Below are 19462 nucleotides of genomic sequence, written 5' to 3' on the forward strand. Positions count from 1 at the left end.
TCTCTCTCTCTCTCTCTCTCTCTCTCTCTCTCTCTCTCTCTCTCTCACACACACACACACACACACACACACACACACACACACACACACAGTGTGGAGCCTGCTTGAGATTCTCTCTCTCTCTCTCTCTCTCTCTCTCTCTCTCTCTCTGCCCACCCTTGCTCACATGCTCACTCTCTCTTAAAATACATAAATTAGAAAAAAAAAATTTTAATTTTTTCTTTTTTTAACGTTTATTTTTGAGACAGGGAGAGACAGTGCATGAACGGGGGAGGGGCAGAGAGAGAGGGAGACACAGAATCTGAAACAGGCTCCAGGCTCTGAGCAGTCAGCACAGAGCCTGACGCGGGGCTCGAACTCACGGACTGCGAGATCATGACCTGAGCTAAAGTCGGACGCTTAACCGACCGAGCCACCCAGGCGCCCCAGAAAAAAAATTTTTTAAGTCTACCATTCCACTGATCTATCTGCCTATGCATGTAGCAGTACTACACTGTTGAATTATAGAGGTTTTACGGTATATTTTAATGACTGATGTGTCTTTTTCAGTGTTCTCTGGCAATTCTTGCATATTGATTCTTTTCCTTGAGTTTAGTATCAGTTTATCTAAATTCAGAAAATACCCTATTCATATTTCTATTAAGGCTACGCTCAATTAATAAGGCAACTAATTAAGTAAAATGCAAACTGAGTCGAGGGTATATGGACATTCCTTGTACGATTCCTGAAACTTTCAAGTTTGAAATTATATCAAAATAAAATATTACCAAAACCAAATTAAAATAGCAAAAAGAATGCCTACACATCTTTCTCTTGAATCATTCACATTTTTTCTAACGTCTGTGATTCTTCAGTAACATTCAAATATTTATAAATTCTCTAAGAAACATAACTCCACCATTTCATTTTAATTTCCTCTACTATCACCTATCAATTTGTTGTTCAATCTCTACTGCTATGAGTAAGAAAACTGCTTTCCTTTCTCAGAGAGGTTTCCCTCCATTTTTTGGACAATAAACACCACAGAACAACTAACTGTCTTGTGGATTCTGATCAAAATCTGGAAAAAAACAGTCAACTAATAAGAGTACTATTCAGCATTATCTTAATTCCATCAGATTAGTTTCCTTTCTGAACACTGTAAAGGTATCTAGCTCCAACAGCTCCTCTTTAAAGGGCAGGGAGACAAAACTTGCCATCTATGCTGGAGGCACTCACGTACCTTTGGTAGTTCCTTTTTCACAATGCTGAGCCATACTTTTCTACGACGAGCATTAAGCTGCTCAATGGATAAGTGCTTCTTCTTGGTGCCAGGAGGAGGTGCATCATGAGAGAACTTGGCAAAGACTTTGGTCTGGTGGTGGTGGCAACGAGGAGATTCTTCAGAGGAAAGTTCTTCATCCCTTCGCCTTTTTTTCTTCACTTTTTTCAACTTGGCTGCAAAGGAAACAGACTCTGAGAATGTTGCATTTCTGCCCTTCCACAGAAGACAGCCACAAACAACCTCATCACTTTAAAAAAATTCAAGGTTCCTTCCTCATTCCAAGTGAGGCTGGCAATGTTTACCTCTTTATGTATTCGGGCCTATGACTATTCCAAGAGAAGTATCTCACTACCTTGGAAGAATACTGGATACTCCCTATGTTTACATGAAAGAGAAACACAAAATAAAACCTAAAAACTGAATTTCTGTTGAACCCAACAACAGGAAGGGAGACTTATAAAGTACCACGAACTCAAGTAATGGCCAAAAGGAAGGAAACATATCTACTTGGTGGCAATGTAAAGTGATTGAAGAAAAAACTAAAGAAAGAAAAAAATGTGCTAACTGATAGGACATCATGGCCTGTGAAGAGAAAATCACACGTGGCACAAAAAACTAATTTGGGAGGTGGGGTGGGGTGGGGAGGGGAGGGTGCAGAGGATGAGAAAATAAAAAGAGGGGTGCGTAAGTGGCTCAGTTGGCTAAGCGTTTGACTTTAGTTCAGGTCATGATCTCGTGGTCCGTGCGTTCGAGCCCTGCATCAGGCTCTAAGCTCTCTGGAGCCTGCTTCAAATTCTGTGTCTCCCTCTCTCTCTGCCCCTCCCCTGCTTGTGGTCTGTTTCTCAAAAATAAATATACAAAAAAATTTTTTTTAAATACAGAGATAAACTAGGAGGATGTGGGAGAAAGGGGAGAAGGCTTAAAAGAACTTCTGAGTAGAGTTCATACCTTTAGGTGAACAAAATCTAACTTGTACACAGAGTTTAAAACTTTCCCTTCCTACCTCCTTCCTGATTTCCAGCTGCTTAGAGCTCAGTAAGGGAGGAAAGCACATTTCCTGGCAAACAGGCAGATAAGCATTACACAAGATAGAGAGGTGATCTATTTTGAATTTCCACAAACAACAACAATCATAACTTATTGCCAACACTTCAGGTTGCTCTTCATACTTCCCTGTGCCTAACCAACTTCTTCCTCTCCCAGAAAATTTTCAACATTTGGAAAAGTATGTAGAAGAAAGAAGGAATAAACTAACTGACTTAAACCTTTCGCTAGGAATCTGTAGTTTTATGTCTTTATAATTCTAGAAGAGATCATAAACCAAATACGAAATAAGGTTAATAATAGGACTTAGATAAGGAAGACTAGGGTTTTTGAGATACAGCAAGTCTCTACTACATGCGTTATGTTCAAAGTCCAAATGTACCAACAGGCTACACACAACCCTGAAACTAAAGAGTAAATGTGGAAGGCAGGTCAATATGCTCACCTTTAAGTTTCTTTTCCTCCTTGAATTTCTTTTTTTTGGGTCCAAGTAGGTGCCGTTGTTGCTCATAAAAAGGGTCGTACGTGGACAGGAGGCCTGCACTGTAGTACTGGTACTGCTGCAACTGAAGCAAAAGCAAAGACAGTGGTGAGGCTTAGAAGGGCTGGTCTGTGTTCGAAGCCTGCCTTCAAATCACCTTTACTACAAAAAGCTGAGCCAGAGAAAAACCAAAGCTCCTAAAACATGGTCTTCTTCCCACAAAAAGACCCACAAAGATTTAGTACTTCCAAGTGAATTATTTCCTTACTTCAAAACAAAATGGGTTCATCAGCTATGTGCATGGCAAGTTGCTGAAAATAACTTAAGAAAGGAAAACGCTTCATGCTTCTCAATTTCCACCAGAATATTTATTTGGTCCTGACACATATTTGAGAGATGCAATTAACTGCAGAAAGAGCTCCTCATGGTATTCATCAACAAGAAATAAACTGTATTTCTATTACCAACAGGTCCTAAGATTTACTAAGGTTCTGATAGCTGTTATTCTGGCTTTTAGTCTTCTATCTGGTTCAGAGAATTCCCAACCATCCCAATTCTTTCAAGTCTTTTCACTCTTTATCTCCCACTAAGAGAGCCTGCCAATATTATGGATAATGCCTCTGTTGCCAGAATTCTAACACATGAATAATCAAATTTTTTTCCTCTTCAGAGACAGATTCTTTCAAACACTGCATTTCGATTGACCCGCTAGGCTTACATTCATTTTGTCTTACCTATTACCAATGGATAAATATGAATATAAATTAAAATTAAGCAGTCCACTACTGAATCTCTTTCCTAGATTACAGCCAGTCTAAGAACTGAAACTAGGACAGAAAAGTGACATGGATAACTTGTCACAGAGTGACATGGTCCTCTGTCAATGGTCAAAATTGAATGAGCATTCATTGAACTGCATAGTTAAGGCTGATGGGGGGTGGGAGGGAGGGGAGGGTGGGTGATGGGTATTGAAGAGGGCATCTTTTGCGATGAGCACCGGGTTTTGTATGGAAACCGATTTGACAATTTCATATATTTAAAAAAAAAAAAAAACGGGGCACCTGGGTGGCTCAGTCAGTTAAGTGGCCGACTTCAGCTCAGGTCATGATCTCACGGTCTGTGAGTTCAAGCCCCGCGTCAGCCTCTGTGCTGACAGCTCAGAGCCTGGAGCCTGTTTCGGATTCTGTGTCTCCCTCTCTCTGACCCTCCCCCATTCATGCTCTGTCTCTCTCTGTCTCAAAAATAAACATTAAAAAAATTTTTTTTTTAAAAAAAGAACTGCATAGTTAATAAAATCTATAAAGTTTCCCATATGTATGTTTTACTTCAATTAAAAAAAGACCAAGTAGGGGTGCCTGGTGGCTCAGTTGGTTAAGTGTCCAACTCTTGATTTTGGCTCAGGTCACGATCTCAGTTTGTGGGTTCAAGCCCCGCGTCAGGTGTGCTGATAGTATGGAACCTGCTTGGGATTCTCTCTCTCCCTCTCTCTCTCTCTGCCCCTCCCTTGCTCACGCTTTCTCGCTTTCTCTCTCTCTCTCTCTCTCTCTCTCAAGAATAATTAAAAAAAAAGAAAAAAGACCTGGGGCAGCCAGGTGGCTCAGTCGGATAAACATCTGACTTTAGCTTGGGTCCTAATCTTGCAGTTCATGAGCTCGAGGCCCACAGTGAATAGTGCAGAGCCTGCTTGGAATTCTCTCTTTCCCTCTCTCTCTGCCCCATCCTGCTTCCTCTCGCCCTCTCTCAAAATAAATAAATAAAGTAAAAAAAAAAAAAAAAAAAAAAAAAGCCAAGTACTGCAATCCCTATTAAAATATCAAAAACGTTTTCCACAAAAGAAAAAATAACACTAAAATCTGTACGGAACCACCCCAAATAGCCAAAGCAACCTTGAGAAAGAAAAACAAAGTTGGAAGTATTACAATTCCAGATTTCAAGATATACTACAAAGCTTTAGTAATCAAAACAGTATGGTACTGGCACAAATAGAGACATACAGATGAATGGAAAAGAATAGAAAACCCAGAGATAAGAGGTGCCTGGCTGGTTCAGTTGGTAGAACACATGACTTTTGATCTCAGGGTCCTGAGGTGGAGCCCCATGTTGGGTGTAAAGCATACTTAAAGAAAAACTTTCAATAATACAGAAGAGAGAACTAAGAAAGAAACCCATCCTTATGTGGCCAACTAATCTATGTCGAAGGAGGCAAGAATATACAGTGTGGAAAAGACAGTCTCTTCAATAAATGGTGCTGGGAAAACTGGACAGCTACATGCACAAGAATGAAACTGGACCACTTTCTACCACTCCAAACAAAATTAAACTCAAAACGGATTAAAAACCCTAAATTTGAGACCTAAAACCATAAAAATCTTAGAGGAAAACATAGTAATTTGACATCAGCCATAGCAACATTTTTCTAGATGTGCCTCCCAACGCAAGGAAAACAAAAGCAGAAACAAACCATTGGGACTACTTCAAAATAAAAAGGTTTTCACAGTGAAGGAAACCATCAACAAAACAAAAAGACAACCTAATGAGTGAGAAAAGATTTTTGCAAATTATATATGCAATAAGGGGTTAATATTCAAAACACATAAAAAACTTGTACAACTCAACCCAAACCAATCAATATGATTAAAAAATAAGCACAGAACTTGAACAATTACCCAAAGACACACAGATGGCCAACAGACATATGGAAAGAAGATCAACATCACTAATCAGGGAAATGCAAATCAAAACCACAATGAGATTATCACCCTACACCTGTCAGAATGGCTAGTGGCTAGTATCAAAAAAACAAGACAGGGGCGCCTGGCTGGCTCAGTCGGTTGAGCGTCCGACTTCGGCTCAGGTCACGATCTCACTGTCCGTGGGTTCGAGCCCCGCGTCGGGCTCTGTGCTAACAGCTCAGAGCCTGGAGCCTGTTTCAGATTCTGTGTGTCCCTCTCTCTCTGACCCTCCCCCGTTCATGCTCTGTCTCTCTCTTGTCTCAAAAATAAATAAATGTTAAAGAAAGAAAGAAAGAAAGAAAGAAAGAAAGAAAGAAAGAAAGAAAGAAAGAAAGAAAAAGACAAGACAGGGGCCGCCTGGGTGGCTCAGTCGCTTAAGCGTCCGACTTCGGCTCAGGTCATGATCTTGCGGTTTGTGAGTTCGAGCCCCGCATCGGGCTCTGTGCTGACAGCTCGGAGCCTGGAGCTTGCTTCAGATTCTGTGTCTCTCTCTCTGCCCCTCCCCAACTTGTGCTCTATCAAATATAAATAAAATATTTTAAAAAATTTAAAAAAGACAAGACATAGGCATTGGCAAGAACGTGGAGAAAAAGGAATCTTTGTGAACTGTTGGTAGGAATGCAAATTGGTTCATCCAATGGAAAACAGTATGGAGGTTCCTCAAAAAAATAAAAACAAGTATCATACGATCCAATAATTCCACTACTGGGTATTTACCCAAAGAAAATAAAAACACTAATTCAAAAAGATACATGCATTCTTATGTTTACTGCAGCATTATTTACAGTAGCCAAGATACAGAAGCAACCTAAGTGTTCACTGATAGGTGAATAAATAAAAATGTGGCATATATATTTATATGTATACGTACGTGTGTGTATGTATGTATATGTGTGGATGTACGTATATGTGCGGATATATATATATAAACTCTTCCCATCTGTGACAACGTAGATGGACCTAGAGGGCATTATGTTCAGTGAATTAAGTCAGACTGAAAAAGACAAATATCACATGATTTCACTCATAACTGGAATCTGAAAAACAAAAAGCAGAATCAGACTTGTAAAGAGAAAAGACTGATGGTTGTCAGAGGGGAGGGTGATGGGGGTTGGGCAAAATGGGTAAAAGGGAGTGGGAGGTATAGGCTTCCAGTTATGGAATGAGTAAATCACAGAAATAATAGGTCCAACACAGGGAATCAGTCAATGATATTGTAATACCGTTATCCAGTAACAGATGGTAGCTACACTTGTGGCCATAATATAATGTATAGACATTTGAATCACTATGTTGTACACCTGAAATATAATACTGTATGTCAGCTATACTCAAAAAAAAAAAAAAAAAAAAGACAAACTATTTCAAGCACCAAATGCCTAGCACTGTACTTTATGAAGGAACTCTACGTTTATTCATTTCTTTTTTTTTTTTTTTAAGAGACAGAGAGCGAGAGAGCAGAGGAGGGACAGAGAAAGAAAGAAGTCTAAAAGCCAGATATCTTACTATTTATTACTTCTGCAGGTTTATAACCTTGAGCATGTTATTCAGTTTTCTGAACGTACTTTGGATGGTAAATAATTGCTGGAATGCTTTTAGGGCCTCAAATATGCTATTGCTTATTATGTACAAAGTGCCACACTTCTGACAAAAATCAGAAGTAACAGCACTCAAATAGTTGCCACTTAAAACTGTCATTAATCTAATGTTAGTATGCAAAGAAAGGGAGTTTTTTAAAGATAGGAACATTTCCAAAGAGCAACTGCATTATAAAAGGAACCGCAAGAATTTAAAATGGTGCAGCCACTCTGGAAAATAGTTTGCCAGTTCCTCAAAAGGGTAAGTAAGCACAGAGTTATCATATCATATGACCCAGCAATTCCTCTTCTAGGTATATACCCAAGAGAAATGAAAACATACGTCCACACCAAAAACGTGTATACAAATCTTCTTGGCAGCATTATTCATAACAGCCAAAAGTGGAAACAACACATTTTTCATAGTTATCATTCATAAAAGCCAAAAAGTAGAAACAATCCAATTAATTCATTAAGTGATACGTGGATAAGTAAATGCAGTACGTTCAGGTACAGGTACATGCTACTGAATGAACTCTGAAAATATGCTAAGCAAGAAGCTAGACACAAAGGATCACATATCGTTCCATATGCATGAAATGTCTAGAACAGGCACATTTATAGTGACAAGTAGCTGCCTGGGGCTGAGGGGAATGGAGAAAATGAGAGGACACAGCTAAGGGGATTGGGGTTTCTTTCTGGAGAAAACATTCTGGAATTATATAGTGACAACAGTTACACATCTCTATCAATATACTAAAAACCACTGAATTATACACTTTAAAAGGGTAAATATTTTTAGTATATGAAATACATTTCAATAAAGCTTTTATTACAACCACCACCATCAAGATCTAAACATAAAAGTAAGGGGTACCTGGTGGCCAATTTTGGCTCAGGTCATGATCTCACATTTTGTGGGTTCAGGCCCCGCATCGGGCTCTGTGCTGACAGCTCAGAGACTGGAGCCTGCTTCCAATTCTGTGTCTCCCTCTCTCTCTCTGCCCCTCTCCCACTTGCAGTCTGCCTCCCTCTCCCTCAAAAATAAATAAACACGAAAATAAATAGATAGATAGATAGATAGATAGATAAATAAAAGTAAAATGATGTATGGGGCGCCTGGGGTAGCTCAGTTGGTTAAGTGTCAGCTCAGGTCACAAGCTCAGTTTGTGAGTTTGAGCCCCATATTGAGCTCTCTATGGTCAGCATGGAGCCTACTTGGGATCCTTCTCTCTACGCTTCCCCTGCTTGTTCTCTCTCAAAAATAAATAAACATTAAAAAAGAAAAAAAAGGGTACTGACATATCTTCAATGAATGTTAACCAGAGGCTAAATACCCGGCATGAAGGTGTGAGATTTCTCCTGAAACCTTTACCTCCTTGTCTTTACTATACTTATTCTGGTGAAGTTTCTTATATTTGTGCAGCCGCAACATGTTATGAAGTTCTTCTCTGCTGAGGTTGAGTTCTTCCTCTTCTTCTTCTTCTTCATTGTCTTCACTCTGAGAATCTGCCTCACTGGACTCATCACTTAGCAGAATGCTCTGCAAATGGGAGGAAATGGAAATGGAATCTCTCGCTATGAAGTAATTCCGTTTATAATCCAAGCATTTTTCCCCAACACAAGGACAGAAATAGCTGGAAGACAGTCATTCCAGTTTCCCTTACATTATCCTTTACCAATCTAAGTGGAAAAGAAAAAGGTACCAACTGAACCTAGTATGCATGAATTCGAGAGCAGTAACACATGGAAATGCTGTAAACAGCAACAAAGCTTGATATCACTAAGTACTTACACTTAACATAAGATATTTTAACTGTCAAATACCAAGGCAAAAAAACTAAAAACAAAGAAACAATCTATTGGGTATAAAGGAATATAGAAAGCAAGCTGTGATGGCTAATTAAGGAGAAACAACCCAAAAAATATTAATTGATTTTGATATTATCCAGATAATGAAATGTTATTCAGCCATGAAAAGGTAAGTAGTTCTGATCTGTGCCACAACATGAATGAACCTTGAAAACTATGCTAAGTGAAAGAAGCTAAGTACAAAGGACTGTGTATGATATGGACTTCACTTATATGAAATGTCCACAATAGGCAAATCCATAGGGAAAGAAAACAGATTAGCGGCTGCCAGGGGTGGGGGAAGTAGAGAATGGGAAGTGACTGCTAATAAGTGCAGTTTCTTTTTGGAATGATGAAAATATTCTGGAATTAGTGGTAAGGGCTACACAAAACTTTATGAATATACTAAAAATTACTAAATTATATACTTTAAATGGGTAGATTTTATGGCATATCAATTATATTTCGATTTTTACAAATGTGATAAGCTAAACAAAGATTTCTACATTCCCGAGAGCCACGCTGATATGAAGCAAATTAGAACCTTTTAAAGGACTTAGTGATAACAATGAAAGAGTACCTTTAAATTACTTTGAGCTCTTCACAGGAAAATTAAGCAATAGAGAAAATATTGGTTTCAATAGAAGAAATGCTAACTCAGTTGGGCCAATGACTGTTATCTTGTAAGAATATCAACAAGATTATCCCATTTCCTTGCCTATGAATACTCACAGAAATTTACCAGACTAAAATACAAATTCCTTAACATGTTATACAAGACCCTACACAATCAGGTTCTTGAACCTCATCTTCTATCATCCCCTCTCATTGTGCTCCAGCCATACTAGCCTTCATTCTCCCCCAAACATACTGTGTTGCATCCTGTGTCAGGAAGTTTGCAATTGTGTTCCTTCTGACTGAAATGCTCTTATCTGAGGGGTGCCTGGGTGGTTCAGTGGGTTAAGTATCTGATTCTTGATTTCAGCTCAGGTCATGATCTCACAGTTCATGAGTTCGAGCCCCAGGTCAGGCTCTGCACTGACCATGTGTAGCTTGTTTGGGATTCTCTCTCCCCACTCCCGCACTCTCTCTCAAACAATTTTTAAAAATGCTCTTATGTAAAACATTCACATAGTCCTGATAATTCAGAAATCAGCTGAAATGTTACCTCTTTAAAAAAGCCATTTCTATTTCTTTGTTTACAGACATTACTCACTACCTCCCCCCATCTGAATGTAAGCTCTACAGGGCAGGAATGCTGTCTGTCTACAACAGTATCAGACAGATACGATGTATTCAATCACCATTTGTTGAACTACTCAGTAACTAATGAAAAGGACATTAATAACCCTGATGACACTGTGAGCCAGTGAGAGCAAAGATCTCATGTTTTTTTTACTCCTTGCTCTTCACAGTACTCTATACTCAGAAATGATTGCTAAAGTGAACTTCATTGAGGCCTCCACATTTTTCTCCATGATCTCTTCAAAAAACTACACCCAGAATAGAAGACTCTTCTCTAGAAAAATCTCTGTCAATGTGCCAGAATGAGTCAATAACTTTCCTATTTGTAATTTTAGTAGGTTATTTGAATTATAAATATTTGCCTTATCTCTTACCTTTAGCCACTTTCTGCTTTTCTTCAACTTAGAGAAGTTATATAAATTCCCTTTGTCAGATTTTGATTCTGTGTGAAGAAACATAAAGAACAACAAAAAATGAAAGGACGACTGCCCCAAGAGAACGGATAGTCCAAAGAGGGACCTCATACCACACTGACCTGACTGCAGAACTCCATTCAGTGAGTATGTGTTTAACATTCCAGAATTGCCTGCTCCAGAAGTTTCGCCAAGCAATGAATTTGGAGGTTCTTCCTTAACTTGTATTAAGGGATCCCCAGACTGGGGCAATAAAGGATTACCGTCATCCAGTCCATCTTCACTTTCATCACTATAAATTAAAGAATGATAAATCTACAATTACAGCTGACCCAGCAGAATATTTTCATTTATGGTTAGTAGACAGAAGAAATGGATCCTTTAAATAAGTTAAATGTGTTCTATTTGAAAGAAGGAAGAAAAAAAATATCACATATACCAAAAACCATAAAATACATAAATGCTAAAACTAAAGAGATAATGGGAATCAGAAATGTGGTCAAACATTGGGAACATGTAATGGCATACCTAGAAATATTCCTGTTGAAGATGGCTGATGTCTGTCGCAAGAAATGGTCCAACCGGAGGGCCCTCTCCAGGTACTGAAGATAGAGGGGCTTTGCCAGCTCAGTGCAGCCGCCATCGTCCCCGGCACCCAACTCCGAGGCCATAGAACAAATCTGTCTTCATGCACAAGGGTCTCCGACTTCACGGCTACAGAAGCAATAAAATAAGAATACTGTTTATTCTCCTTTTATTTTCCCTACATGCCATCAATGTGAAGAGAAACCACACCTTCTAGAACACATGACAAGAAAACAGTAGTCTACAGAAAGATCTTAATAAAGTTTCTCAGTACGCACTGTTTCCTAATACAAAGGCAGAAGTGAAAAGAATGAGAACATCAAGGGGCACTTCGGCATATCAGTTGGTTAAACGTCCAACTTCAACCCAGGTCATGATCCTGAGCTTCATGGGTTCAAGCCCCGCGTCGGGCTCTGTGCTGACAGCTTGGAGCCTGGAGCCATGTCTCCCTCTCTGTCTGCCCCTCCCCTGCTTGCACTCTCTCTGTCTCCCAAAAATAAACATTGAAAAAAATTTTTTTAAAGAATAAGAACATCAAAGTATAGAAATACTGTCATGTGTCACAACAAAAATTCATATACTTCTTTGAAATAGTACCTTAAAATTTACAGCTACTTCACTTCTGTCCTACAATTAACAATCATTCACAATTATCTAAAATCTACTCCACAAGCTCTCTCTTGTACACCTCATAGAGGACACTTGTTCTCAGCATCACCTTCAAAACAGCTGTTCCCTTTTTCGTTTTTTATTTACACTTGTACATGTGTGAGGTATTCCACTTACAAGGGAACAGATACATTAGCAGAGTATTTTACACACTTACAAACATTCTTGAAAGTGTTAGAAATGATTTAGAAAAATGGAAGAGAGTATAAGAGTGAGAAACAAAGGTAAAGCCTGTGCATTTTTTTTTTTTTTTTGCTACCTTACGGTGTTAAAGGAAACCATAACATCTTTGAGTTGTCTTCTCTTTTTATTATAGTTCTTCGAAGTTTCCTAATATAATCTTTCTTCTTAAAGAAATGTTAAAAAAATTCCCCCAGCTAATCTATAGATTGAACATAATCTCCAACAAAATCACACTTTTCTTTTTCAGAAACTGACAAGCTAATTCTTAAATTTATATAGAAATACAAAGAAACCAAAATAACCAGAGTAATTTTGAAAAAGAACTGGGTTGAACAACTTATGCTTCTTGACTTTAAAACATATTAGGGGTGCCTGGGTGGTTCAGTTGGTTAAGTGTGACTTCGGCTCAGGTCATGATCTCACAGTTCATGGGTTCGAGCCCTGCGTCGGGCTCTGTGCTGACAGCTCGGAGTCTGGAGCTTGCTTCGGATTCTGTGTCTCCCTCTCTCTCTGTTCCTCCCCTGCTCACACTCTGTCTCTCTCTCTCACTCTCTCAAAAATAAAGATTAAAAACAAATTAAAAAAAAAAAACATATTAAAAAGCCACAATAATCAGGTCAGTGTGATAGTGGCATAAGGATATCACATAGACCAACAGAACAAACCTGAAAATCCAGAAATAAACCTATACATTTACAATCAATTTTCAGTGAAGGTGATAAGGTGGTTGAATAGAAGAACAGACAGTCTTTTCAACTGGATATCCACTTACAAAAAGATTAATTTAAACCTTTACCTTACACTATGCATAAAAATTAACTCAAAATGGATCAGAGACCTAGTAAACCCCAAACTATAAATTTTCTACCACAAAACACCAGGAGAAAATCTTCATGATCTTGGTTAATCAAAAAGTCTTTGGATATGACATCAAAAGCACAATCCATTAAAAAAAAATGCTGATAATTAGGCCACAAAAATTTAAAACTTTTGGAATTCAAGCAGTATTAGCAAAAAGATAAAAACAAGCCACAGGAGAAGAAAATATCTGCAAGTTGTGTATCTGATAAAGGACTTGTATACAAATATCTAGTTATAAAGTCATGGAAATGCAAAGTATAACATAGAGAATACAGTCAATAATATCTTAGTAACAGTAACAGATAATGACTACAGCCAACAGAGTGAGCACTAAGTAATGTGTAGAAGTGTCAAATCACTATGTTGCATACCTGATGCTAATATAACATTGTATATCAACTATACTTCAATATAAAAAATAATTACATGAATATTCATGAAAAAGCTGTAAAACTAATGAACAATAAATTGCTGTGGAAATCTAAAAAAAGTAATAATAATTTTAAGATGATATCCAACTTTTCTATGTATCCTCTAAAGATCTGCCTTCTCTACTTCAGGGAATCTTTTAAGAATAAAACAGTAAGTATATGTGAAAAGGCTTTATAAGAAATACCAGCGTATTGGGGCACCTGGGTGGCTCACTCAGTTAAGTGTGCAACTCTTGATCACAGCTCAGGTCGTGATCTTGCTTTCAGGAGATCAAGCCCCATGTCGGGCTCTGCACTGACACCATGGAGCCTGTTTGGGATTCTCTCCTCTCTCTCTCTCTCTCTCTCTCTCTCTCTCTCAGCCCCTCCCCTGCTGGTGCCCTAAGTAAATTAAATTAAATTTTTTTAAAAACGCCAGAGTATTTTCAAACAGTGTATGTTCAAATATTCAGAGTTGGAAGGGATCATAGAGATTATGTAGTCCAACTGGGTCATTTTACAGATGAGGAAACTAAAACCATAAAGATTAAATAATTTGTTCACAATCACTGAGCTCTTTTGCAGAGCCATGTTTCCTGGTTCCTAAACCGGTCTTTTTTTAATCTCAGCAAACTGTCTCTCCAGACAGGATCTACCACTCAGTTTGCTCAGGTTTATACTTTGGTGTTAAGAAGAACACAATCCCAAGAACCAAATATTTTCAAAGCACCAATTCTTCAGAGTATAAAAATAAATAAACACGTTTTGAAAAAGCAAGACAACTTAAACAAAATGCACAAGGATTACAGGTGACTTTAAAATTTTACTTGCATTATTTGAAATATCTTTCTAGAAACCATTCTTGCTCACTGAGGTGCAGGGTTTTGTAAAAGCATTAACAACTAGGATTTATGTTAAGCTAAACAGATTAGTCCTTAGTTCAAGGTCAATAAATGGCCAATATAAGCTGTCAATAACCACCATTTTTTAACTGATTTCATTACAAAGACACTAACACAGAATAACAGGTTAATAGTAGAATAGCCTTACCTAAAGTTCAATTCAATATTGTTTTTAAAATTTAGACTTAGAATTATTAAAGAAGAAATGGTCAATAGGGCGCCTGGGTGGCTCCATCAGTTAAGTGTCCGACTTCAGCTCAGGTCATGATTTCACGGTTCGCGAGTTCGAGCCCCAGATCAGGCTCTGTGCTGACAGGTCAGAGCCTGCAGCCTGCTTCAGATTCTGTGTCTCCTTCTATCTCTATCCCTCCCCCACTTGTGCTCTGTCTCTGTCTCTCAAAAATAAATAAATGTAAAAAAAAAATTTCTTTTAAATAAAAAAAAAAGAAACGGTCATAATTTTTAGTTGAAATAGCCAGGCAACAAATTAATTTGTTTATAGTGTTTGCATGTTGGAAGAAAACCCTTTTGGATGCTAGGTTGAAACTACTGTGTGTTCACTCAAAACAGAATCTCACTGGCAGAATTTATAACAAGGGTGGCAAGGCTTGAAGCTCATAAAGCTAAGATTCTGAACTGTTCTGATAGCAAAAATCTTCACTATATAACCTATTTAATCTAAACTTTGTATTCAGGTGAATTATATCAGGAAGTGTTACTAGGTTTCAATGGGGGGGGCGGACTTGTAGCCACAATATATAAAGAACTCCTACAACAACTCAGTAAGAAGACAACTAAAAAATGGGCAAAAGACTTTGAATACACATTTCACGAAGAAAGATACACAAATGGCTAATAGCACATAAAGATGCTCAACATCAAAAAAATGCAAATCAAAATGGCAGTGAACCACACTATACTCACCAGAATGGCTATAATAAAAAAGATAGATTATAACAACTGTTTGGGAGGATGTGGAAAAACTAAAGTCTTCATACACTGCTGGTTAAAATATGTAATACTACAGGGGCACTTGGGTGGCTCAGTCAGTTGAGCATCTGCCCCTTGATTTCAGTTCCGGTCATGATCTCACAGTTCGTGGGTTCGAGCCCTGCATCGGACTCTGTGCTGACACTGCGGAGCCTGCTTGGGATTCTCTGTCTCTCTTTCTCTCTGCCCCTTCACCACTTGCACTCTCTCTCCCTCAAAAGAAACATTTTTTTTTTAAAGTAAAATACTATAACCACTATAGAAAACAGTTGGGCACTTTCTTAAAATTTTAAACATAGAGCTACCCATATGACCTAGCACTTCTACTCCTAGTTATTTACTCAAGAAAAATAAAACCATGTGTCCACCCACAGCTTTTAATGTGAACATTCAGTGGCATTATTCCTAATAGTCAAAAAGCAAAACAATCCAAATGTTTATCAACCAGTGAATAAACAAAATACATATCCACACAATGGAGTATTATCAGCAATAAAAAGGAATAAACAATTGATACATACAACAACATGAATGGACCTCAAAAACATTATGCTGAGTTAAAAAAAAAAAAAAAGGCCAGACAGAAAAGACCACATATTATAGAATTCCACTTACATGAAATATCCACCAAAGGAAATCTATGGAGTCTGGAAGTACATTAGTGGTTGGCTGTGTATGCAAAAGGAGACTAACTGCAAATGGATATGAGACTTCTTTTTTAGGGAAAGTGGAAATGTGCTAAACACATGCTGTATTGTTGGTTATACAATTCTGTAAGTTTGTTTAAAATCAATGAACTATACATTTAAATGAGGTAAATTTCATATGTAAAATAGCAGTCTTTGTTAACACAAAGAGAAAAGAATGTTAAAAGTTCTTTTTTATAAGGTTTTAATAGGTTCTACTTTTCATTGTGGGAACTAACATGCACCCAATGCAAAAGATTTCAAGGAAACGCTTTTAAAAATACAGCAAAATTCTCCAAGAGAATATATGTAATTCATCTTGATGTACATACATATAAATTAAAGTATATAAAATTCCTAATTGGCCTCTTCCTAAGGTTTTACTAAAAAATAAGTGATCTCATTGTGTCTGGCTAGCTCAGTCGTTGAAACATGTGACTCTTGATCTCGGAATTGTGAGCTGGAGCCCCACATTGGGTACAGAGATAACTTAAAAATAAAATCTTTAAAAAAAATAACTGACCTTATGTATTTATTTTGGCTGATAATGAAAATGGTCCTAATTAAGGAGGTTTGCAAGTATGACTACAAAGTAATACTGGGTGATTCAAAAAGAACTATTTTCAAATATAATTCCTCAGTAACTAAGCTGTACACGAACAAGAAGTCAAAACCAATTTGTCCAAGAAAGACCAAAGTTACTTCTATTACAATGCTCAATAATATGTGGCCCCATGTGACTCCCAGTATGCATCAATCCTGTAGTCTGATTCTCCCAGTATGACTTTGTAAAATATCACCATTGATGGCAGAAATATCAAGCATGATGCCCTCTCTTATTTCCACAAGTCTAAAAAAGAGAAGTTGCTACAAGTATGAAGTTTCTGACATATCTCCACAAGAAGTAGTCTTATCATGATACCTGGAAAGTAAGGGAATATTTTTAAAGTGTTCAATTAGATTCCTTTTATTGTGGTAAAATATACATAACCTAAAATTTACCACTTTAATCATTTTTAAGTGTTCAGTGGCATTAAGTACATTCACAGAGTGGTGCCAATCATCCATGAACACCATCCTCCATTAGTTTTTAATCGCCTTTAAGATTGGTAGCCTCTCTATTCAACCCAAATGCCTTGGCCATCTGTTAAAAGGGGCTTCTCTGAGGCACCTGGCTTGCTCAGTCAGTAGAGCTTGCAACTCCTGATGTCAGGGTTGTTAAGTTCAAGCCCCACACTGGGTACAGCAATTACTTAAAACTAAAATCTGGGGGTAAAAAAAAGCAGCTGCTTCTCTAATAACCTATACTTTAATCTCCTACATTTGTCTCTTATTCTCCACAAGGAAACAACAGGGCCATGCTAACCTGACCCACCAGCTGTTATCCAACTTCAACAGAGCACAAGACATTTCTCAACAACCGTTTAACCCACCTCTTATCAATTGTTTCTCATTCTCTACAAAGACTATTGCAGTTTCTCTCCTCCTCAAAATTATAAACTCATTCTCTCTTTCTTGGAAGGGCTTGAGGAGCAAATCTCTCCAATCTTTTCTATTCCACTGTAGTTCATTCTTTTCTGTACTTTTTCCTTCTAGTATTTGAGTCACAAATAAAAGCCGCAAAAAAAGACTGTCAGTCTACATTTGTTAACTCTTCAGTCAAGGTGACTCTACATACTGATGCACAGACAGGACTACTTCATTATGTCATCCACTGTGGGTCATGCCCATGCAGTCACATTTTAAAATACATACAATACACATATTATTATGTTACTTTATTTTTTTCCAATGTAGTATAATTGGAGCATTATACTGCCTTTTAAATTTATATACACATAGGTGCGCCTGGGTGGCTCAGTCGGTTAAGCGCCCAACTTTGGCTCAGGTCATGATCTCATGGTTCATGAGTTCGAGCCCCATATTGGGCTCCGTGCTGACAGCTCAGAGCCTGGAGCCTGCTTCGGATTCTGTGTCTCCCTCTCTCTGCCCCTCCCCTGCTCATGCTCTGTCTCTCTCTGTCTCTCAAAAATAAATAAATGTTAAAAAATTTTTTTAATTTATATTTACATATAAATTTATATATACTTTTATATAAAATATTATCTGAAGATTTCATTTCAGGATAGAAAAGAGAATACTATAAAGCATTTTCATAAAAAGGGAGAGTTGGGTCTGAAAAGGATGAAAGACCCACTCTCTCTGATAAAGCACTATTTATCAAAATGGATAAACAAAAGTCAATATTGTTGGCTAACACTTACTTCTGGATACTCTCCAGGTCTCTGACAACTTCTTGGACTAATCCTTCCTTCCCTCCTTAATGGAAACTTTATTCTATATGTGGAGTCTACTACAGTTCTGTCATCTATCCTTATCCTTTAGAAAATCTCACCTACTTCCAAATTTGGATTAATACCGCTGTATATGGCTGACTTTCTAGCTTCCATCTTACAAAGTACACAATCCACATTTCTAGATGCTTGTTGGATTCTATCCTTGATATACCACTGAACCCTTCAAACTCAAAACTTCTCATCTGCCCCTATACCAGCTAGTTCATCTGTCTTTCCTATTTATACAACAGTTAGCTATTCAGACTCAAAATCTGTCAATCATTTTTACATCACTCTCGACTTCTCTGTTTACAATCTCCATGTCTACTTAATTCTTCTCTAGGGATGATGTCTGGAATCTGTCCTTGTTTTCATTTAGGTTCTTATCATCTCACACCTAGATTACTGCTTCCTAATTTGGCATCCCACCTCCAGGTTCTTCTCGCTCTAATCCATCCTCACAGCAACTGCCAGATTAGTATTCCCAAAACATTGCTCTGATTATGTTGTTATCCCTCAACAGCTTTCCAAAATTCAATAAAGTCTAAATTCCTCTGCCTGAAATTCAAAGACCTTTATCATCTGGCTCCAACTTACCTTTCCAATTTAATTTTTTACTACCCTCTTACACTCCAGACAAGTTAAGAATACTCTGAAGATGTCTCTTAACTTCCCGTCAGACCCATCCCAATCTTCAAGTGTTCTTTAAAATTTATCTGACCACATACTGCCATTTCAAAGACTGAAAGGACTATTAATATATGCTGTTAGAGCCAATTCACCATTGATTGGCCTGCTTCATACCCTGAACTCTGGCTCTTTAAACCTGGTTATCCTCCAACTGGACTCTGATCATACTTCACAAGCCCTGACTACAGTTTGATATCCATGGTAAAGTGTCTACTCCTAAATCATGCTCACATACATCATATTTCCTCACCTGTGTACCCATGTGTGATCCCAGAATGACTGCTTTGCACTAGTTACTGCAATGCCTTTATGGAAGCTGCCTTGCCTTTGTCCTACAAATTATGTTTCTGTAGGAAAAGTCTTACCAAGTTGAACCAAAATCCTTCAAAGACAAAATGAAATATCTCATTGCAGGAAACACTCATAGATTATTCCCAAGTAAGACTATTCTCTCTTCTCCGAAGTTCTAAATGGTTGAAAGCCTGGCACTTACATGATATTACAGTCTACTTACTGTATACATGCATGCCTTATTTCTCTTCC

At 37.8% G+C, this 19462-nt stretch overlaps 1 protein-coding gene across 1 annotated transcript in view; it reads right to left on the reverse strand.

The window, feature by feature from the left end:
- The window catches only part of INO80 (INO80 complex ATPase subunit), a 134087-nt gene that overhangs the window by 95237 nt on the left and 19388 nt on the right, over window positions 1-19462 (reverse strand). The window contains exons 2-7 of the mRNA XM_049613385.1: window positions 11136-11321; window positions 10730-10899; window positions 10569-10636; window positions 8474-8641; window positions 2754-2874; window positions 1223-1437 (exon numbers count right to left, since the gene is read on the reverse strand). Coding sequence (XP_049469342.1) covers window positions 1223-1437; window positions 2754-2874; window positions 8474-8641; window positions 10569-10636; window positions 10730-10899; window positions 11136-11278 — 885 coding nt within the window. The 5' untranslated portion in view covers window positions 11279-11321. The remainder of the gene's footprint in view (window positions 1-1222; window positions 1438-2753; window positions 2875-8473; window positions 8642-10568; window positions 10637-10729; window positions 10900-11135; window positions 11322-19462) is intronic.

The sequence above is a fragment of the Panthera uncia genome (genome assembly GCF_023721935.1).
Source record: "Panthera uncia isolate 11264 chromosome B3 unlocalized genomic scaffold, Puncia_PCG_1.0 HiC_scaffold_1, whole genome shotgun sequence".
Taxonomy (NCBI): Eukaryota; Metazoa; Chordata; class Mammalia; order Carnivora; family Felidae; genus Panthera; species Panthera uncia.